Source organism: Semicossyphus pulcher, unplaced genomic scaffold (genome assembly GCF_022749685.1).
Source record: "Semicossyphus pulcher isolate SPU_LCO1_2020_fin unplaced genomic scaffold, fSemPul1.0.p SCAF_1, whole genome shotgun sequence".
In the NCBI taxonomy this organism is placed as follows: Eukaryota; Metazoa; Chordata; class Actinopteri; order Labriformes; family Labridae; genus Semicossyphus; species Semicossyphus pulcher.
This window is the reverse complement of record NW_027211603.1, coordinates 26,176,385-26,199,384: the sequence shown is the minus strand read 5'-3', so window position 1 is coordinate 26,199,384 and position 23,000 is coordinate 26,176,385. Positions and strand designations below refer to the sequence as shown.

At 41.9% G+C, this 23,000-nt stretch overlaps 2 protein-coding genes across 2 annotated transcripts; both read right to left on the bottom strand.

The window, feature by feature from the left end:
- Nucleotides 1–3,501: 3,501 nt before the first annotated feature.
- LOC138588262 (protein phosphatase 1 regulatory subunit 3E) lies at nucleotides 3,502–7,948 on the bottom strand. Its single transcript, XM_069658261.1, has one exon. It carries the CDS (start codon nucleotides 7,780–7,782, stop codon nucleotides 6,859–6,861), a length of 924 nt encoding a protein of 307 aa, XP_069514362.1. The 5' UTR covers nucleotides 7,783–7,948; the 3' UTR covers nucleotides 3,502–6,858.
- Nucleotides 7,949–12,671: 4,723 nt separating this feature from the next.
- On the bottom strand, nucleotides 12,672–20,178 carry atmin (ATM interactor). Its single transcript, XM_069657955.1, has 4 exons — nucleotides 19,899–20,178; nucleotides 17,476–17,601; nucleotides 16,591–16,790; nucleotides 12,672–16,498 (listed from the first exon to the last, which is right to left on the bottom strand). Exons 1-4 carry the CDS (start codon nucleotides 20,148–20,150, stop codon nucleotides 14,725–14,727), a joined length of 2,352 nt encoding a protein of 783 aa, XP_069514056.1. The 5' UTR covers nucleotides 20,151–20,178; the 3' UTR covers nucleotides 12,672–14,724.
- Nucleotides 20,179–23,000: the final 2,822 nt, after the last annotated feature.

The window sequence follows — 23,000 nt, the reverse complement described above, 5'->3', positions numbered from 1 at the left end:
TGAGAGGCGACAGCGCTAACCACTGCACCACTGTGCAGCCCTGAGTAGTAACCAACTAGTCCCTAATTACTTCATGTAAATCTCTCCTTTAGTTACCCTTATATCTTTTATTAAATAAGTAAGAAAGAAAGTATTTGTCGGAGAAAGGGATAAAGACATGCAGTGAGGAGGGGAACAGGGTGAGAGAAGTAAGCAAGCAGGCTGTTTGACAAAGATGCGGTCTGACTCCTGCCACCCCTGATTTGTACCTCTTATACGTGAGTGAATGTACTTTATATGTGCAAGAAAGTGTTGTAAGATACAGAGAAAGAGCTCCAAAGGTTTTGGGGAAAGCAGCGTGATTTGCCCTGAAGTATAAAGAGGAAGAATGCAAAAGAAACAGCTGTGTTCAAAGGAATAGGAAAGCCATCTTGGTTAGCAGACACTCCAAAACAACAGACTGAATTTTCCAAAGATGCAAAACATCATTTGGCAAATTAATTATTCAGGTCCAGAGCTCCCTGAGACGAGGTTATGACTGAGCCCTACGCAGCAGCTCTGGCTTCAGCTGAGTCAGGATTGATCTCTGGGCGCAGCATTCCTCTGAATGCCCACCATGAATTATTCACCCTGAAATCATGAAACCTATTTGAGTGCCACGTTATTAGAGCCGAAGGACACACTCGGGGTGAGGTGGGAGAAGCTACGCAGGTGTGATGGAAACAGCTCTGTGGCTGCAGTCTCATAACGCCACACGCCTGAGGGAGAGAACAATCAGGACGTCATCATCACATTAGCTCAGCAGTTATATAAGCAGCTGTTGTTACACAGCATGACGGTGCTTCCTGATTAAAACCACTTGGTAATCACACAGAAAGCATGATGTGAGTGCAAACTCCTGCCAAACTGTGCTGCACAATGCATCTTAAAAATAGTCTAATAATATCCAGACAAGACAAATGTGCTAAGTCTCCATCAAATCAAACTGTGCACGTCTTAATTTCCTGCCTCACCACTTATGACATAATCTCCCTTTATCTGTCTTCTAGGGAATTATGTGCTTTTCCACTTCAAGCATCTGCTGAGTAGCTCTAATCATAGAGTTAAATTGGGATCTCACAGCAGGTTTTTATTGTCAGGCCATATGGATTCTCTCCGACTGGCTGCTGAAAGCATTAGGCTAGCATTGCAGAGCTGCTACAAAGTGTCAGGAAGCCTTCAACACGAGTGTAAGTCAGTAAAGTTTGGCTCAACTTCCTCTGACTGTGGGCCGACACAGCTCAGCCGTCACCGCCGCAGGTTTGCATGAAGATTAAAGCAGGATCGGGTTCCTAATCTGACACACAAACCCCCAATACACCACCCACACAACACACACATTATGTACAGCAGATACACACCTAACTCATTCCAGTGTTACATTTCCCATCAGTCAAGAATGTATTATATTATAGTGTCATTAGGAGCCATTTAATTTCTTTATTGAAAGAGTTGTAGACTTTGTGGATGCACTCTAGAGACTGAGGCCTTATTTCATGAAACCAGTTTGCTTATTATTTCTTATTATATAAAGAGGCTGTGCTATTTAAAGAGAAGACTGGCATGGTTGTTAGAAGTAAAGGGAAAGAAGGCCAACTCTGAATCGCTCTTTCCCCATGTTTGCTGGTCTGAATGGGGCCCAGTTGCTAATTTGAATCACTCCCACACTCACCTATACGCTGTGATTGGCTCAGGGAACCACAACAGCACCCCTCCTGAAAACGTCCCAAGCAAAGCAAAACAACAGAATAGATGCAGATGGAAGGGTCTTACAAAGGTCTGCACCAATGATTGTATATATAGATGGACAACATGTCTCCATCTGCTCCCATTGTACAGTAGTTGAAAGTAATAATCTTGAATATTTTCATTTAAGTACATTTTTTTATTTTTTTTATTTAATTGTTTGTTAAGTCACTATCTATCACGGCATATGTTAACACAGTGGTGGTGATTGAGCCTATGGCCCACTGATGAAAGCCTTTGCATTTGTAGTTTTACAGACTGGCTGTCTGTGGCGACATTTGTGGAAAAAATCCCAAGCGGCGCCCAGTTAGTGACGCATTTTCCATCACCCAGCAGTGGTTGGTCTGCCAGAGAGGGTAGGCGGAGCTACGCGGCTGCTTTTCCGGTCTCTGCAAGTGTTGCGAGTAAACAGTAATCTACTATGGCTGAACAAACAAAGAAAAGATCGATGACTACAGATACAACTTCAAAAATAAGTGAAAATCCAAAGAAAAAGAAACAAATTTGATGCTCAGAAGAAGGCAAACAGTCTAAAAAGGAAAGCGACCATCAGCGAGGAAAATCAAGAGTTACAACCGGAGCCAACCGTGGACGTCACACATGCAACACTGTCTGAATATCTGGTAAATGTATTCCCACAATTACAATTTATCGCTATAGATGCCGCCAAAGAAAACGAAACTGAGATCTTCGAGATTACAACTTTAAAGAGAAGACAGGTTAGTTAGAAATAAAGGGATTGTAGATTGATTGTATTTTTGTGCTAGTTCACCAAAATAGTTCACAACATTCACAGCACATAAAGCACATGATTGAAATGCAAGTATAATTCTAACAAGCGATAACTTACATAATGGAGATATACTGTTTTTGTTACACCTCTGATAAATGGGGAGACACAGCTATGGGGTTTCCCCTGTGACTGAGCAGGGGCTCTGCTCACAAATGTAGCTCAAGCATGTAATTAGTTTTGTCAGTTTTTTTTAATTTCTGTTTTTTAATCAGCTTTTATAAACGTAGGGACTTTTTCACCTTATTACAGATTTTAATATCATCACAGACCATGCTTTGTAACCCGTAGCAGTTTATGAATGTGTTATCTTTTAATTTGTCGAGCACGCAGTGTGCAGGACCATGGATGATCTTATCATAGGCAAAATTCAAGAGAAACACTATCTCAAAAATTCTGATGAAAGGGAAGCTTAACAAGCAGCTGGGTTTGCAAGAGTGTATAAGCAAAGGTCAAAAGGTCAAACATGCTGTATCATATATTAGCTGTATATAGAACCTGTTTTATGTTGTGTTTTATGTGCGTCTGCTCAGCTCTCCTGCACTTCTTCCTGCCTCCAGCTCCAACCCCTCCCTTTCATATACGGAGGGGGGTGGGGGTGTCAGACTGCAATCGATTCAAGGACATGTCCGCAGCCATGTCTACAATGGCGATGGCTACAGCCCACTGCAGTGTGCAGCTTTATGAATGGGGACCTGCTGCAGCCAAATGAGCAGCTCAGCTGACCTAATGGTCCATAAACACCATGGGAACACACACAGTAACAGCTCTGCAGGCTCACGCTGCACATGCTCAGACTGGGGGATGTGGTTTAGGGATCTATAGATTCCATTGCACTCTTATGCAACAGTTTATGTTTCATGTTCATGTAATAAGCAAGGAGACATTAAATAATTGGCTGAGGTACAGTGTTTAAATAGGACTGGCAGAGAGTTTGGTTTCCATCACAAATGCTTTTATTAACCATTGTTTTAACAAAATAGAGGTTACATTAAAAACAAAACAAAGAAATAAAGGTATGTTACAGCTGTACATGCAAACATGGTTAACATTCACTGCAAAAAAGAGGAGAAACAGACAGCAACGGTACGGGTTAACACAGTCAGATGACTGCAGATGTTAGGACTCAAAAGAGGCTCAAAGCTAACTAAAAAATAAACTGAGTGCCATACAATGGTTATAAATAAGACAGAAGTGATTTAGGCTGTACACAGTGAGAGAACAGAGCGGTGACGTAGGACAAAGGATGGTAAAGATCTTGGTTAGTAGCTATTCACAGGAGAAGCTTTCATATATATAGGGAATTGCACCCCTGCCCTTTTCCATGTCCTTATTCAAAGTGCGTTAGACCTGCTTTGACAGATTCTACAATCATAAGTCGCTCGATTCAAACGTTACCAAATACCAAAGTGCATTTTGCCCAAATATGTACGCCTGCCATTTCCACATGTTATTATCCATCTGTAATTACGTTATCAGAGAACAAACAAGCACTTGCATTCTTCCAGCTTTGCTTCATGTCTCTAAGTAAAGTAACATTTTAGTAAGGCAGAGTGCACAGACAGTCGTGCACAAGGGGGGCTCAAATATGGTCATTTTGTTCAGGTACACTGCTCACATTTTTGGACTTATTGCTAATACTCAGCAATATCTCACTTAAATATAAAACATTGTTATGAGACAGATTATCTCAGTAAGCGGTGTTACCAATTAGACTAGCAGCATTAATTTATATATATTAAATTTAATATTAAGTGTGCTTTAGTAATTATCACATTTAGGCTCTTTTAACTTCACAAGCCGATCAGGTACCAAACTTTTACCATTCATGTCTCTCGATTCTGCTTTGCAAATGCACCAAAATACACAGAACAAAGAACAGTAATAGGAGGACATTCAATATGACACATTTACACATTTACATACACATATATATATCAGTGAGTTCTGATGCAAAATGTTAATGTATACACTGAAATGAGCATCTCATCAGACCAGAAGCCCTTCATTTCCTTTGTGGTAGAGACGCACCGATAACAACAGCAGTGAGGGAGACATCAGGCTCAACTTTTAACCACAGTTTATATTTTTCAGCCTAAACTTACTCTGTCGCAGTCACTGATTGGTATTTATGCATCTCTCTGCGCTTGTATCAGCGGTCTCAGGTTGGATAAGTAATGCTTTCTGGTTCTGCACTGCATGGATGCTTATACAGAGTTAACACAGACCAAAGCAGACAACATAACACAGTAAGCTCTGCCATGGCTGGATCTGTTATATCCACAGTGTGTTCAAATAAACAGGTTGGAGAAATGCAACATTATACATGATGAATCTAATTATACTAAAAGTGAAAACAACTCAGTGCTGGCTGTCTCTCACTTCAGCAAAACCACTCTAACAACTTCAGGTATAACATTTAAGTTCCAACACAAACTAGATCCGATTTAGTGGCAAACATTGCTGATGGATTTACAGCGAAGCTTCCCCAAACTCTAAGTGGTTACAGGAATAGTTCTTTTCCACATCCCAACCTGATGCCCTCATTAAAAGGAGAGCTTCCCTCTCAGGCCACGATGATGTAAACAAAAGTCAGAGTGATGTTCAGATTACAGTCAGAGCGCTGTTATTAAAAGCACCCTCTTCTGAACTGAGTCCCAACTTCCTGCTTGTCCTCAAACATTGCTTATAACGTACAATTCTTCAAAAGCATGATGGATATTTGCATTGCATTAGATTAGCTTGCCAACGACATGCAAGCCTGATTGCTGCACAGACCGAATACATGATCAGGAGTGATAAAGACGACTCTCTAGAAATTATTAATAAACCTCCTATTGATATGACATTAGCAGTTGTCTGCAGGGGGCAGACTGGTTGTGTAACATCAAGGCTACTGGTAATCAGACAAAGGTTTCCCATGTAAGGATAGAAAAGTCAGCCAGGTCAGTCAGGTGTTTGAAACCGTTTTGGTCACGTGGGGTGTAAGAAGCAGCACTATTCTTGCACAGTGGTAACTGAGGATACTATCATGAACCCTACAGCAGTAGAGATCAGTGAAACACAGTCGTTGGTGTAATAGCTACTTTGTCTGTAGACAAACTTTCTCTGAAAAAGTTCAGCATTAGAAATGAAAAGTGTTGTGTTTTGATCTGAAAAATGTACAAGAATACTTAGAAAAAAATCACTGTGAAAATAAGATCTGTTCGATAACGATCAACCTGAAGAAGAAGAGGAAAAGTCCACAAGTAATCTGAGGTAATGTGACCGGGCACAACTGCTACTAGATTAATGTTCCCTGGGGGAGAACAATCACTCCAAGTACAGTATGACAGGTCGAAGCCCATTCCTTTTAAACTGAGCCTTTATGATTGATGGATGACTGTGGGAATTTAATTTCTGGTGGAAACTTTGAGTTTAGACTTTGAACAGGCCTCAACGCAGCAAAACATATACACGGGGTGTTGAATGTGTGCAAATACATGACTTAAAGGTACTTTTATGACTAAGTTCTGCGTCTCTGGATTGGAGGCCTACAGGTGTTAAGACACATATTTCCAGTGCCTAAAGAGCTTATTGAAAGTTTAATGATGAAAACCATCTACTGCATCTACTCTATTCAAGCCTAATGAAGAAAATACTATACAACATTCAATGCACAACTTCCCACATCACGTCTTAAAATAAGGCATCTTTCAGTAGCATGACAGTGGGAAATTAAACATTGAATTTTTGATGAAATGACCTGCAACATATAAGATGTGTATGTTTCCCCCATACTGCAGGAGACCGCCAAGGAGTAGCCTTTGCTACTAAAGGTTCACTTGGCATCAACATAAGCCAAATGAAATGCTGTCTAGACTGTTTTTGCACACATGCTAATGAAACTGATGATTTCAACATCTGCATGCCACTGAATAAATGTACAGCATCTTCTGCCAGGAGCAGTGATGCTTGAAGTCGGCATTGCCCGGCACGTTTTCCGTGGCACGTGTTTCTACATTACATAACGTGAACATGCCCTCCCAAAGGGCACCCAGCTGAACAGAGCCCTGACATCAAGGCAAATTATCTAACAGCATCACACACCGGGCCCCCATTAAAGGCTTTTAAAGTGGTCTGTAACACTTTATCGGTAACCACACAGGGGCAAATTTTCAAATTACTGAGGGTAATTGTTTTCACTGTAGCTGACAGAGGCAGAAAAAAAAATCATCTTTCACAGGCTACAGTCATAATTAAGGTACCCGAGGATCAGTTACGCGCAATTTACGCACACAGTGTGCCAATGCAGACAACAAAGCTCAGATGAAGTGAATCCATCCGTTCTCCCACTCCCGCGGCGGGGACATCTTGTACCGGTGACGCCGCACTTTGTAGTTGTTCCCATTGTTATTGTCCCAGAACTCTTCCCCCTCGACACAGTATTTAATTGCAAACTGCAGCGTGCCTCCGTTGTCGAAGGAGGTGGGCATGACGATCTTGAAACTGAACTTATCGGTGACACCGTCGCTTGAACTGGGAACATATGAGGCCAAACTGTCCATAAATGTTATCCAATTGTTCAGAGAATAGCGCAAAGAGACGCTCTTTTCAAAAGCTAGATTCAACACGCGCACAAACCCAGACAGGCTGAACTCATCCGCCTCAACGCACTCCAACATGACTTTCACTTCCCTCACTTTCTGCTGAAAGCCGGGCAGTGTGCCTGGGTTGGTGAACTGCAGCTCCATGAACACAGAGTGGGCAGGAGCCCGAGGGAACTTTGTGTCCAAATGATTCAGGTGCATGGGTCCTTTGGGGAGTTTTGCCCAAATGCGCTCCGGCACCTCTGGCTCATCTGTTTCATCGAAGTGCTTCACTGAAATGAGCTCCAGGCCCAGGGAGTCAGCGAACCGGACCTTTTTCTGACTGGTGGGACTCCTGCTGCGGGAGATCTCCAACTTTGATCTCTCTGTGGGAGTGGGCAGAGACTTGCACCTCCGCCGCAGGTTTGGACTCTGTGGAGGCTTCAGGAAGATCTCTCTGCCCCGCGGTCTCTCGTCCACTACGGGGTTCTCGATGGGCTCACATGTGCCGTTCATCCTGTCAAAATCCTCCCCATCGTCCAGCCTCGGGTTGGCTGCTGCCAGGCTCCCGAAGAGTCCAGCTATGCAGCTGTAGTTCCTCGGCAGGCAGTTCTTTGGTGGCAGCATGATAACGACCGTATGCACAGACTCCGCTTCCATAAAACGCAGCTGTCCCTGCACTGCAGAACCGGAGTGGTCGTGATGGGTAAGACCGGCGTGTCAAGAGATGTAGCCGTCAGGTGTCTGAGTCCCCCTGCGCGGATAGGTGCATTGGCTGCGTCAGAAGCTGACACTGTCAGCTCTGGACCAATAAAGCAGGATGTTGGTGTGCGCAAGCCAAGTGCGAGGCAAAGTGCGCGTTTGCTCCTGCAGATGGTCACTTTAAATTTTTTGAAGTTTGAAGAAAAAATGTGCTGTCTTGTTATTTATGAATGAATGAAAAGACAACACGCTTGTTTCGTCCTTCAAGAGACAGTCGCTAGTATCCTCTTTCCCGTGCTGAACATGGTGTCCTCTCACACAGCACAGCGTGTGAAGCAGTCTGACGTCTCCTGGATGTACGTGCAGAACTGAACGTTTCAGCGAGCCAAAATGGTTTCCTCCTTTATAAGTGATAAACCGGTTAACTTCCTCCTTCCGTGATATTATCATGACCTGATGACTCAAGGAAAAGTATCACAAATAACAAGTATAACAAATTATCAACACATTTTAATAACATTTTGGGCATCTTCTGTGTTAATTCCGACCATTTCCAATGCTGTTGTCCTTTTTTTCGTACTGTTTTGTTCTATAACTACGTGAAACACTTTATTACCGGGGGTTACGTGTACATGAAGACATATTGCATAACAGAGGTGTAATAATTCATCAGGAGCAGAATGAGCATTAGGCCCTCCCCTTTTCTCTACGTCACATCCCTGCCGGCGCAGCCGCTACTGGTTGCTATGACAGCGGAGTTGCAGCTGGTCTCTAAAGGCATTTGTGGCTGCTACACTTCTGTGTGAGAAAACTGTCGACCAGAAGAAAGCTAACCACAACAGGTAGGAACTGCTTTTTGTGAATGGTTGTTTCTGATATGGGAATAGTGAAATATTTAAAATGCTACCAAGTTTCAGAGTGGTTTCTTTTGGTTTGGGAAGTCGTTACTCTTCAAACTTTGTCAGACAAACAAGTGTTGCTTCCTCTCCGTTAGCATGATCTCTGTTTTGATATCCTTTTCTAGATGTCAACATGAATAAGTTGAGCTAACAATATGGCGACCTTAACAGCAGTGGATTTTGTAGCTGTGAATGGAGAAGACAAAAATAATCCAGCAGAGGAGGACACAGATGAGGAGCAGTTTGACGAGACACCAGAGAGGAAACATGTTGATGCTCTTCTTGATATCAGCGAGGAGGAGTTCATGAAAGAGATGGAGCCGTTTGAGTATCACTGTTACACTGGATGGGAAGAAGCTGTAAGTTAAAGACTAGCTTACACAACATTATCACGGCATATTTTTATCTGATAAAGTTAATGTTACATTTAATTAGCTAGTATCAGTTGTACATTTTGATTCTAAATTTGTGTCATTTGTCATAGTTTGGACTTGGAAACATATAATTTATATTTTCTAAATTAAATACTAATTTAAATACATACGCTTTAATTTCAGATCTAACCTGTTGATAAAAACCCTATCTACATACTAATTTCTGTTATTAATACCTATAGCTAGAGGTGCACAATATTTATATCTATTACTTTTTAGCGGTTATCCGATATGCCGATATTTTCCAGCCCTTTTAGCTGATTGCCAATTTCGATAGCGATATATTAGGCACATGTTTTTTTCCAAGACATCAAGTCTCCCCTGTAGTGGAATTGATATCATGCCAACTCTTATTGTAGTGGCAGATGCAGAAATAACATAATACAGAGGTTTTAAAAATGCACACATTCACTGGGCATGATAAGAAAAGTACTTAAACTGAGGTTATGTACAAAGTGCCATATTTATTTGTGTAACATTTTCTTTCAAATAACGCTGTAATATTCATACAACTTAGACAGCCTTGGATGATGCTCTCCCAGGAACAATCCTGACAACAGCCACAAGTAGGGCAAATTTTACCTACTGCACAGAAATACATAAAATGAAATCTGTCCAAAAGGATCATGTCAAACTAAGTGCATTGTACAACTGTACAGCGATTAAAGCCGACTGAAATAACAGAGAAATAGTGTACTCTTTTTCGCAGTGTTGAATTAATGAGACTATAGGCTATAAAAAAACTGCCATACTGCAGACATCTTGCACCCTTCTTCACGCTTGATAGAAGAGGCGTGGTGCACACAGTGCGCGCACACTTGCGCCGAGTTAATGTCATAGCATTACGTCAAGCTTTTTTAGGGAATCATCGAGCATTTAGGCAGAATTAAATTTTTGTTATATTGGCCGAAAAAATATCGACAGAAAAATGACATATCTGGCGATGCTGATCTGTCATTTTCAAGCTATAATCTGCAGAATGCGATAACGTGCCAATAATACTGTGCATCTCTACCTATAGAACCTGATTTCCACAACCTTGCTCTTACCTGTGACTCAGCACAATAAGTACCTTAATGTATTTTCACTTTAAACATACGACAGCTGTTTCCATATTTAACATTATATTTCAATGTAAAACAGGTCAGGGGTTGGGCCAGAGTTGATCCACTGAGCTGCATACTTTTGGCTCCAAAGGCGCACAGGAAAGCAAAGCATAAGGAGGCTGCCACTCCGACCCCCCTGCCTGCTAACCCGACAATCCCTAACACAGAAATATCGGACAACACTGCAAAGCACCGATGTGACTCTCATGAGGGCAAGCACAGCAAGTTTCATAAACCCATCTCATCAAACCAGCACACAGGATACTGGAGTAACACTGCCGTGGGCGCACTGCAGAAAGATGCCTCAGTATGGCCCGTCATCACTGCAACACAGGAAACCATGTCAAGTCTCTTACTCAAAGAAAAAGTAGAGCAGGAAAGGATGCTCAGAGAGACTCATCATGCCTCCTCAAAATACTCTGTGATGGAGAACAGGCCCTCTAAGCATCAGAAACACAGCCACAGGCCCAACAGCACGGTGGTTCCCATTAAAAACTTCACCTTTTTACCACCAATCAACCCATCACAGCTGTACACTCAGAGGAACAGTGGCAGGCAGGCCGAAGATGGAGGAACCACAGAGGAAAACTGTTTCATGTTGGATAGTAAGAGCAGAACAAGAGGATTAAGAGTGGACCCTGTTGCTAACCCGGAGCTCCCAGCTTACACTGCAGCTCTGACCTCCACGTACCGGACATGTCAGCACAACCCCCTGTTTTTCTCTGCTGTGAGTGTTTCAATCCCCAAGAGGTATCAGGTACCTGTGTCCTCCAAACCTGACACACTGCACCGCGGTAACTACTCAACGGGCAAGAGTCTCACACAGGCCCTCCACTCTGGCACTGCAGCAGGTGTACAAGCCCACATACGCCCAAACAAGACAGTGTGTGCTGCCAAGCTGTACGAGGGCTGTGAAATAAATGTTTAACTAATGATGGTATTCAGGTATGCACCATTTTTAACCCTCAGGTTTAACCACGTTAAAGCCATCTGTGTCATCTTATTTTGTATTGTTCATGCTTCATTTCTGTACTTTATACTGTACATAGAATTTTATGTTGATAAAAGTAACTACTAGTAGTAACTACTACAACAAATCATTGAGAGGTTAAGCTCCGTTTGTCATTTGGGTCGTAGTTTGTTCTTACCTTGTTGGCTGTTCTAGTAACCTAGCAATGGTTCAACTACCTCATGAGAGGCATGGCAGCGTGCCTGCATTATACTTCCTACTATTTAAACTTCAACCTTAAACTACGGCTCTGTAGCCTGTGACTTTTCATGCTGCCAAACTGCCTCTGCCTCTGTAATTAATTTAAATACAAGTTTAGTTAAATATCTGTCAGTATGTGATCCCTGGTTACTGTGGAGGGTTCTGGATTATGCTAACCAATGCTGATGATAACGCTGCAAGGGTTAAAAGTGCAGCCTCATGTGGTCCCTTAACAAACTGTGTTCGGCCAATAATTTCAACTTAATTTACAACTGAGATGATCTTGTTACTTTTGCTTTATATAACTACCTCTTTTGTGTTAAGCTGCCCTGTAAAATAAAATAGAATCTGCTTAAAGCAGTTGTTAAATGTTTATAAGAGCTGCAGTGTTAAAAGGAGTTTTTCGCTGGTTATGAAACAGACTGAAATTAATTCTGATATTTCTATATAGTTATTTTTAATGGCTGAAACTGCTGGCGGGGGGTAGGTATCAGACAAAGCGATTAACTGCACGCTGTCTTTGTTAAAATTTAAAGTGAGTGATACATGTGACTGTTAAAGAAAGCAGGGTGAGGGATGCTGTTTGGCTCGGTTGGTAGAGCAGGCGCCCCATGTACAGAGGCTACAGTCCTCATCGCACTGATCGCAGGTTAGACTCCCGGTCTGCCGATCATTTGGTGCATGTCATCCCCCACTCTCTACTCCCAACATTTCCTGTCTATCTTCAGCTGTCCTATAAATAAAACCAAAGGCCAAAAAAATAATCTTAAAAAAACAAAAAAACAGGAGCTTTAAGAGGACAAAATATTGTCTTACCTCAGTGTGCATGTAAAATGAAATAGTTCTTTAAAACCATGTTTTAAAGAGCAGCTATGTCAAGCCAAAGCCAGGATTGCTCTATATTTAGTGGTTGCTGCATTAAGGTGATAAGTTGTACAACACTATAGATTCATGTTGTATATAAGAAAAATACAAACAATGTTGCACACACCAACTCTATAATATCCCTTTAAGTTTTGCAAGTTAAGCACAGAGGGACAAAATACATGGCTGAGAATACAATGCTGAACTTGGAAAGTGAGAGCTGAATTAAAGGAGCAATCTAATTGTTTTGTGTGTGAACCTTTTTGTACACATGGTGGTTGGTAGAGTTAAGAGGACTGGTTTGTACTATAATTATTGACAAAAAAGCACAATGTACACGTTCCAGCTTTTTATTCAGAACATAAGTAGTGTATCTCAGACAATTAATCAAGGCAACCATTAACTACACATATAGGCAACAGAAATTCAGCTTTAACAAATATTTTGTGCTGGGAAAATATCGGCATGCACTCCCAACAGAGAGAAAATAAAGCATTGTAACTGACACTTGAGACTGACGAGGCGTCTAACACGTAGTTTTGTTTGAGCAAAGCATTTCCCCTGTGACGCTTAACCAGCAGGGGAGCAGCTATGCCGTATTTGAATTCAAGAACCACAAACTAGAATCAATAATCTCAATACAAGAAATGAGAAATGTATGAGTGTTAAAGTCCTTATTGATGCAGGGAAATTATCCTTCGGCTGTTGAGATGTGGTGTAAAAAATAGAGAGTATTACTCGGGTACTGTATCATGTTATTCCTCCACTTCTACAAACATCTTTAAACTAAAACCATCCGTCCATAAAACAAGAACGCCAAACTAATTTCCTTCTATAAAATGCTGCATAGCATTAATGAAATGTGACAGAACACACCTTTTTCAGTAGAAACTATAGAGGAAAAATGAGGGTCATTCCAATTTTCATGCAACAATGATGAAAATACTACAGAACAGAATAATCATGCAAAGCAATAACTGAAAGGATTATGACCGTTTTCAGTGTTTGTTCATTTGCCAAAACATATTCTGGTATAATAATATGAAAGCAGCAAACTGTCTGTAACAGAACTAAAGCTAATACTTGGGTTAAGGCACCAACAAAACAAAAGTAACAAATGATCAAGGCGTATGAAGTACAACAGTCTGCATGTGGTGGCTGTGCTAAATGAGGTAAATCAGTGCAACAGTATAACGCAAAACATAAAACATTACGTAAAAAAATGTTTGTTATTGTTAAGGGTTGAATATCTGATTATTTTAAAAAGAAAGATATTCGACAGGACTCCTTTCAGTAAAAATCAGGTAGTGAATACAAACAATCTATGTGCTAATCCTCTAATCCACTGTTTGTTTCTGTACAGTAACATTACTGCATCACTTCAGCACTGTGTACTGCGACTGTACACACTTACACCCGGCTAATGAATAAGTCAAAGACGTTGACAGCCTAGTCTGCTTAATGACTTGAACTGACTGCTTAGCTAGAGAGGCCCAGACACAAATAAGTTTTACACAACAACGTAATACTTCACACGTCACATTTCAATGAAAGGTGTGCAACAACCGACAAGACATAAAACATTTCTTTTTTTCTTTTCTTTTTTTAAACTTGTGCCACATCTCTTTGTTTCACAGATACAACTTAGCTGTTCACTGTTAAAGGCTTTATGGGCTTTTATTTTGGAAAACCTAAACCGACAGGTTTTAAATGGTCAAGTTTTCCAACGACTGCAAAGCTTATACGCAGCAACTCTCACTTTGAAGTCATGCTACCACTGACAAGGCAACATCAATGAGGCAGCCACTAGATGCACAATACGTCATATATGTACGCAATACATACATAGACTAAAAAAAACTATATTTTTTGTTCTGTAGCTGAGATGAAAGTGTTTACATGCAGTATGTGCATATCTGTCATACGGGGTAACACCTTTAAAGCCTGTTCTTGACAGCCCCACACAGCTAAAGGTGTCGTCCCTTTTAAGTGCAGATCTAACCCTGCTGAAAGGTTAAGTCATTTTTTAACTGCTTGTAAGACCGAGTAGTGAAAACCAGCCACAGTGGTTATACACTGAAATATTAAAGTAAACCGGCATTTCAGACAAGACACGTACAACATGTTACTTTATGTGCAAATAAATATGTAAACTGTCACAGGAGCGGATGGATCATGCCCGTGGAGCTAATAAAGTGCTGCGGAGCTGTCAGGAGTTAAACCTGGAAAGGCTCTGGACATGATGTCTCCATTGGAATGTTCATTCTCACAGGCTTCTTACTGCGTGGTCCGCTGGAGGACAGCATAGACTGATCCCTCTTTAAAGGAAGAGGCAGACATGAGAAACCTCTACTGCAAAACTTTCAGAGCGCTTCGCTGAGAGGGCTTCAGCTGTTTGGTTTCTCAGGGTGCTGAAAGAGAGCACAGAGCTCCTCACATGTCTGCGTTTCCACAGAGCTGAAATGGGACTCCATGTTCCACGCCAGGTCTGCTGACAAGAAGTCATCCATGACAGTTTGTGTTTCGTTGCTCGTCAGGAAGAGGTGTCCCAGGCCTTCTGCCTGGCTGGTTACAGTTTGTGTCTCTGTGCTGTTCAGCAGCCTTGCATGCTCACCCTGACTGACAGGTGCCTGAGCAGAGAGGCCTGTGGGAAATGAAGGGAGATCAGTCTGTGTTTCTGTGTCTGAGGACTCAGTGCTCATAGAGAAGCTTGAATGTCGCAGGATGCTGCTCAGGGGCATATGGCTGCCGGCGCTCAGCAGGAAATTGAGGTCAGTCTGAGTTTGAGTGTCAAATAACTCCAGGTCGCTGGCTTGGGTTCGACTTGGTCCCTCACTTTGGTCCAGTTCGTCCATCAGGAGGAAGTCTGTCTGGGTTTGGATGTCCAGAGACTCCAGTGGCGTGTCACCGCCCAGTCCTCCCAGCTCGCTCTCCTCCGTCTGTGTCTGAATGTGCACAGCATTGAGGAACTCCTCAAAGTCAAAGTCAATGCCGTTGTGTTGCTCCTGAACAGAGCCCAGCCCGGAGCCGCAGCTTGTGGGGGTCTCTGTGAGCACCTGGTGGCCTGACATGCTGTCAGACAGAATATTTTCTAGGTCACTTAACAAAGTCATGGTTTGGGTCTGGTTGTCTGCCATGTTGTTGGAGTTGAGCTCATCTGTCTGCACCCCAAAACACATACCACCTGCTGACTTTGAGTCCTCGTATATACTGCTCCCAGCAGCAGCGAGGGTGTCATCTATGTCTAGAGCTGTCTGCGTGGAGACACTGAGGGAGTCACTGCCAAATAAGTCAGAGCACATGATAGCCTGGTCCTGAGCCTTCTCCTCTGATTGTGGCACGGCACAATTTGTCTGTGTCTGCCTGGTTTTGTATGGGGGCACAGATGAGGAGGAGGAACAAGGAATTTGGCTAGTGCACTGGCTGTCCGTCTGAGCTCCGATAGAGGACGTGGCTTTGGCCCGGGAGGAGAATGTCTGTGTTTCAACGCTGACTGGCAGGAGGACTTGTGCGCTCACACTGATGTCTGTTTGGGAGCAAGATGACACTGAAGACTCCCCCATAGAGCACAGGCCCATTCCGTCCCCAACACCCACTCCTGTGGGTATTTTTGACAAGTACGATTTGTCCGTCTGAATGTTGGTGGATGTGCTTCTTCCCCGCTGCCCTCCCAGGCCGCCGGCTGACTCATCTGTGCCTGCAGGGTCCAAACTGACCTGCACCCCTGTGCTAATGGGCCCCAGGCAAGAGCGGGATGTCGGCATGCTGTCCTTGAAACCCAAGCTCTTAGCATCAAGTTGGGGCACCACAGCTCCTGTGGTCTGTGGCAGGAGGTGCAGGGTGCTGAAGGAGCCTTGGCTGTCCACTGCCAGCACCACTGACCTCAGAGCCCCGCTTTCTGTAGATGGAAGCAGGACAGGCAGGTGGGCCAGCTGCATCACCGGAACACTGACCAGAGCCATCTTGGGCTTTGGAAGGAGCAACTTCTGGAGGCTCTTACGGGGGTTTGAGTCGAGAATATGAACAGGTGTGTCAGAAGGGAGAGCAGTCTCTGTCAGCTCTTTAGTAGCAGACGTGATCTGACACGCTGACTCACTGGTGTTGACCTTTTCAGAAGAGCTTAACAGTTTCTCCATCTTTCGCTTTTTTACTGGAGGAATTCTGTAAAGAAACAAAATGAATATAGATTAACTTTGAGGCAAACCTAAAGCAAAGTTTAAATAACAACCAGTCTGGGCTTTGTGTGTACGTACCTGTGTTCTGTTGGAATCTCATGACCCGTCCTGTAGATATGCGACAGTAGTGCAGCCCTACTAGCGTAGGGGCAGCCACATGTACATTGGTAGGTCTTCCCACAGTCTTCTATGTGCCTCTTTAGGTCCCACTCCGTGCTGTAGCCGTTGTTGCACTTGACGCACTTGTGTTTCTTCTCTGCATGCATCTTCATAAAGTGCTACCATGAGACAGATCAAACAGCAAAGGGTATGTTAAATGAACTAACTTAACATTTCAGTACAAACTCTAACAATGTACAGCTTGACCATAATTTTGTCATTCAAACATAATAACAGACCACTGTGTCATTTACACAAGGTAGTGAAATGAGGACAGTGTTGTCAGGTGTTTTTTGCAGTCCTTTGATGCTGCAAGGGTCAGAGGAGAAATGCTGCTATAGATGGGTGGACATCAACACACTTTCCTTCCTGAACTTGGACCATTATGCTTACTTTAACATACTTTATACTAAACACAACCTATGTTTAAGACAGTTCTATGCTTGAACTTCAGTTCATTTATCTCTCATATCATTTGAAGAAGCTTTGAGCCTTACAGATAACAAGACACATTTCTTGAGTATAACATTGATTTCAAAAGGCTCAGAATGTTATCATAGAAATGGTTCTCAAATTGTGGTGAGGTTTAAGATCTAAGAGGAACTTATTAAGTACAAAGACCGTATTTAGTATTGATTAACATGTGGCGGTAGAACAAGTATTACATAATACATGTGAAATTGATTTTCTAATGTATTTGCTGCTAAGTAATACACCGGCAGCTATTCAACAGAAATGTGAACTCATATTTAAACTCCACTGATATCATGTATAGGATTACATGTCACAGGATGGAGGGCTTACTTGTTTAACCAGGGAGAACTGGGAGAAGGGTCTGTTGGGCCCCCTCGGACAGCCCTCGATGGGACAGCAGTAAAGCTTCTGAGAGCCCTTCATGTCCTTTCTGATTGTGGGATTCACAATACCATCCTGAGAGGGGAAAATGTGAGCGAAAAGAGGAGGAGAGGACAAAGCTTAGAGATATTTGCATTTCAAATATTTATCCATATTTATTTTTCCTATCATACAAGTACTTTGCATTGCTTACAGTGAATGTGCTTGAGCATCACTAATACAAGCACAAAAAAGGACTGTAGAGGCATCACTGTCATTTTAAGAATTTGAGCAAAGTTTGCAGTCGGACAGGTCAAACTTGTGACTGACAATCCAGCTTTTAGCTCGTAAAACCAATTTTAGTTGACAATATTTCTGACTGTACCTGCTGCACAATGTAACAAACATTAGTCTGAAAGTTTTTGGTGCACCAATAACTACAGCTAAAGTACAAAATGTTATCTTTACATGCTAGTTTTCACTCATATTTCAGAAGAAGCCTAATCACAACGACAAAAAGAAATAACAGCGGTGCTCGTACATTAGCTTGCTTTCCAAAGTCAGAGGAGATTATATTATATGTGTCTTAGACATGTAATTTTATGCAAGACATCACACGTCTGTATGTATGGTAGGCTTTGCTTTTAAATACTGAAAAAAGAAAATGACAAGCTTTACAAGCTACGTATTAAAGAAAACCGCAACTACACTCAATGGTGAAAACAGATAAAGCCCTTACGCTCCATAACACTAATAAATACTGCAGCCTTTCAGCAGTCAAGGTCACCTCCATCTGCTTTAACACCGGAAGGAGAAGAGCCGCGTGAGCTGACAAACACCCTCCAGTTCATTATACGGATTTTGCATAAACAGAAATTTTGCCAACAGTGAATGTTCTGGCAGTGAGCTTTAGATACATCCCCTGGTCGTAGGCTGAAGGCTGAGTCATGTCAACACATTATTCATCATCAGTCCGTAGCCCAAAACAGAGCGCAAGACGCCCAAATCCACTGTCTTTGCTGCACCAGGGTCACTCCACAGCCGTTTAAGCAGCCAGTGCAGAGGTCGTTTCCTTTTTCTTTTAGACTACACAACACGGAGACAAGTCAATGAAACAGTCTCAATCTGCATTTTCTTGCTGCTGAGATGAGAGACATGGATATAATAACAGCTAAAAGTCAAGCAAAAACAGTCACACTATGCCTATAAAAGGAGCCTCAACAGGGCTGATTAAATGGGTTATGTTAGCCATATCAGCAATAAAGAACTTTGTCATTACATCATATCTTAAACACTGCAATTACCATTTAAATAATAACATGCTCAATCTTTAGTTAATTGAAGCACTGCTGCTGCTGAATTTCCTCTCGTATACCCGTTAAAGACAACAATTGTTGTGTCAGTGGGCATGCACAAAAAAACAGATAGACCTCTGATATTCTATATTTAGTTGCAGTTCTTCTTGATATTTGTACTAAAACACACAAAGTTTTCTAAAGATTTTAACCATTTGTTTCCACTAGTACTTTTTAGGCATTGCAGTTAGACAGGCCTTAATCTATAACTAACCAAAGTAGCTGATCAAATCTCTCAAATATAGCCTACCTTAAGAGTACACAGTAGACCTGCTGATTGGGCTTTTGGACACTATTCTGGCTAATGTGGACTACTTCTAAGAGCTCATTTAAATTCTAACATTCACCTATTTCAAACAAAGAGTTCAGTCTAGTGCTCGACAAAAGGCTGCCTTTCCCTGCAAAGGAACTTCATTCATGGAGGGGAAAGAGTGAATTAATGCCTCCCACGAAACAGCCCAGTCCAGTGAGGCCATAAGAAGCAGGGTCAAATATAGACTTTGGTCTAAATGCTTTCACTGGCTTCACTTTGCTGACTGTTGAGGATTGGTGATGGACTGTATATTAGACTTAGACGATCGATAGTGCTGGTAGAGCTGTGGTTCAAATGCTGATACAGATTCCTCCTTTCATACACTCGCATAAACAAAATAAGATGCTTCACAATTTTTTGCAACCACAAACTGGAGGAAATCTAAGAGTTAAAACAGATGTTTATCGAAAAATGCAGCAAGCATCAGTCGTCACGTGCGATCCATATCAGTAATTGATGACGTAAGTAGCTAGTTACAATGTTGCTAGCTTGACTGTGTGACAAGATGCAATGTTTCGCAGCTTAATTAAAATAACAGTGTCAACTTTTGCATTGTGGCGTTTGTTTGATAAGCATCACTACTATGAGTTAGCTAAAACGAAGTGGTTATGGATGACTTGCGTTTTCCAATTGTATGACTGTTTTCATGAGTTAGCCAAGTTAGCACTGCTGAGATCTACAGCCCTCAAACATAACAACACAAGGCAGAATTTAAATGCGTTTACCTTCACTCTGTGTGACTTCACGAGATGCATGTTCAATGCAGGTGTGTTTGGGAGAATCTTGCCACATCCCTCCACGGTGCAGAGGATGTTCGTCCTCACTCCTTTGGTCAGCTCCGTGATGGTGGGTTTTATTATTTCCCGTGGCTGCGACAGAGACTCCTCGTGACATTTCGGACTGTCTGTTGTAGCGTTGTCTCTGTTATTCGCTTTGCTCATTGCAGAGGCAGCCATGTTTCTGCGTTGACAGTCCATTCTGTGTTTGGCAAAAAGCCCCAGCAGCAGCATTGAATGGAAAGTGACATAACGTCCCTCAGTTTTGCCTGAAAGGCTGCTTGGACACCGCCTTCCAACAGAACGACAGTTAGGCTCGCACAGCCTACGTCACATCCGGTATATTATAGTACTTCCGTTTTGCAGAATTATAATAAACAGCACTGTAGGTTTAAGTAAAATGAAATGTTGAGTTGCTGAATACAGACTTAATTAGTAAAAGTAATAACAATAATAATAATAGACTGCTGAAGGTACAAAATATTTTTTTATTTATTCTACCAGGGCACAATATGCCACATTTTCTAAAATAACAATTGCTTCACTGGTATCCAGCTTATTTGACAGCCCAGCTCTAATTAAGGAGCCAAACTGTTCTAAAGCAAAACACTTTGGCACACTGATTTTATCAGCCATTACTTGCTTATCACAGATATATTAATATTGCCATACATGTCTGCGAAAGAATAATAAAAAATTGCCTGAGGTCATTTAGAATTAGTGTCAGCATAACATAACTTTTCTAGCAATAATTGTCCCAAACACAAATGATTAAGTTAAAAGCCACTGAGAGGAACATGTCTGTGAAGGTTCCCAGTCATCCAGGTCATGGTAATTCTAAGTTTAATCAGTTAAAGTTTTCTTCAGGTCTAAACTGCCTGGTGGACAGAGCTAGAAATATAAGCCTCTGTAGGTCATTAGTATGCTAATAGATGTGTGGTTAACCTGAGCTGTTGACCTAGTATCACTGAGAGTCGTTAGTACCCTCTGGTGTTTAGAACTGAAGAAAGAAAGGTGAAACGTAGAACTACAACCAAATCCAGTTGCCCTTTGGATTAAGTTTAGAATTACTGTGAGGACCTTTTTGTTTGTGTTGTGTGATTTTGGCGCCCCCTGTGGACGAAGCCGTACCTCGGATCTCTTTGCTGATTTTGTCCTGTTCATGCTTAAATGGTGTTTTTTATCAAAAAATCTCATCCTGCTTTCTTTAACAGTCATATGTATCACTCCCTTTAAATTTTTGCCCTGTAAAATGTAAACAAAGTCAGCGTGCGGTTAATCGCTTCAGCTGACGCCTACCCCCCCACCAGCAGTTTAAGCCATTAAAAATAACTATATAGAAATAATCAATATTGTTGCTGATGGTCTGGTTTGATTTTGTACGTCATATAGAGTGATCACAATTAATTTCAGTCTGTTTCATAAGCAGTGAAACACTCCTCACAGGGGCTTTAAGTAAAGAAGTAAAGTTATTCCAACACATATAGTATTCAGATACAGCCTAAACAGATTTATAGCATCATGACAGTCGATCCGATACCATAACAAGCTCCCCAAAAACACCTTGTTTCTTCCACTCCATGTTCTTCTTCCATGTCCTATACAGCAATAAATTATCCCTGGCACTAGCAAATACCGTTTTAGATATTCAAAGAAAAACTGAATGACCACTTGACAATTGCAAACAATTACTGTGCTAAGTGGAGTGTCGTGTTCTTCAAAGCTAGCTAAATGTCAGCGATCTGTTTTCACATCACACAGTTTTAGGGTTATATTATACAGTATTCAAATTCTCTGTTTATAATACTTATCACAGTGGTATGGGAGGGGTACTAGGTATGTGCAAATTCTCACGCCTTGGTATCAGTTGGTATTGGTAATGAAAAAATGCATTGTACATCTCTATTTAAAGCTCTCTTTTGTTGTATGTGCTTTCACTTTTGGCAGGTATATCAGGTCTTTTGAAAAACTTGATGCAGGGATATAGTAGTTTGAAAGCTTCAAATATGCTTTGGCTGTGCATATTATACCCTCTCTCTTTCAGTGTTGTTGTGTTAGGGAAGGGATCACACTACAGCCAGCAGGGACGATGTATGTATGGGCCTGCAAGTATTGTTTTAAGATGGATGTTACGGCTGTGTGTGCTCCCTGCACTGTTTGTCCCTTGTCCCCTTCTGTTGTGTCTTCCCAGCGCTTCCCAGGTGATTACTGAATGAGGTTCACCTGGTCATGAATGCTTAAAAGCCCCAGACATGACATCTGAAGGATGAGGCTTCTGGAGTGGGGACTGCTGCGATCTGTGTCTCAGACTGGGATTTTGTGTTGTTGTGTTGTAGTTGCTTTTGTTACCTAACTATTTTGGTTGTTTAATTGTCATTTAATAAATCCCATGTATTTGAGTGTCTTAAGGTGTTCACATGGTTATATTTGGGTCAGTTGTGGATAGTTGTTAGCCCCATAGGGCCGCCTTAGGGTGGGGCATAACAATAGAAATGCCATGCCATACTAGCACTACGTACTGATTTGGCCAAAATGTAGTGTGCAGTATGCAAACAAAAGCAAAATGTGCAGTATGCCAAAAATGCCCGGATGTCGAACTGATTCGGAACAAATCTCCAGTATGCATCGGACCAGTTTACCTCGCCTACTGTATCCCACAATGCAAAGCGCTGGAACGTCACAGCGGCAGTTGAAGTGACGGACAGCAGCAGCATTCCTGCAGAAAGGGGCACTGTAGCTAAAGAAGGGGCGTTTATTGTTTACTTCCGCCTGGTGTAGCATACTGCAAAATTAATATGAAAAGCTCCTCCATACTACATACTACCGCCAAACGCAGTATGCAGTATATAGCATGTAGCATATAGTATGTTGTATATATTATGTAGTATATAGTTCGGCATTTCGAACACAGTCATACTTTATCATTTGGTTTTGCACAGACAGGAAGGTTTAAGTTATCTTGACACACAGACCATAAATAGCAGCTTTTAAAGTCGAGGTGAAATGAAAAATGTCATTTTAATCCTTTTAGATTCTTCGTATTCTTATATC

Coding starts and splice junctions, on each gene's coding strand:
- LOC138588262 (XM_069658261.1), bottom strand. CDS start 7,782: ATGGAAGCGGAGTCTGTGCATACGGTCGTTATCATGCTGCCACCAAAG.
- atmin (XM_069657955.1), bottom strand. CDS start 20,150: ATGGACTGTCAACGCAGAAACATGGCTGCCTCTGCAATGAGCAAAGCG. Junction 17,602..19,898: donor TGAAGTCACACAGAGTGAAG/GTAAACGCATTT, acceptor TTCCCCTCTCAG/GATGGTATTGTGAATCCCAC. Junction 16,499..16,590: donor GAGATTCCAACAGAACACAG/GTACGTACACAC, acceptor GTTTCTTTACAG/AATTCCTCCAGTAAAAAAGC.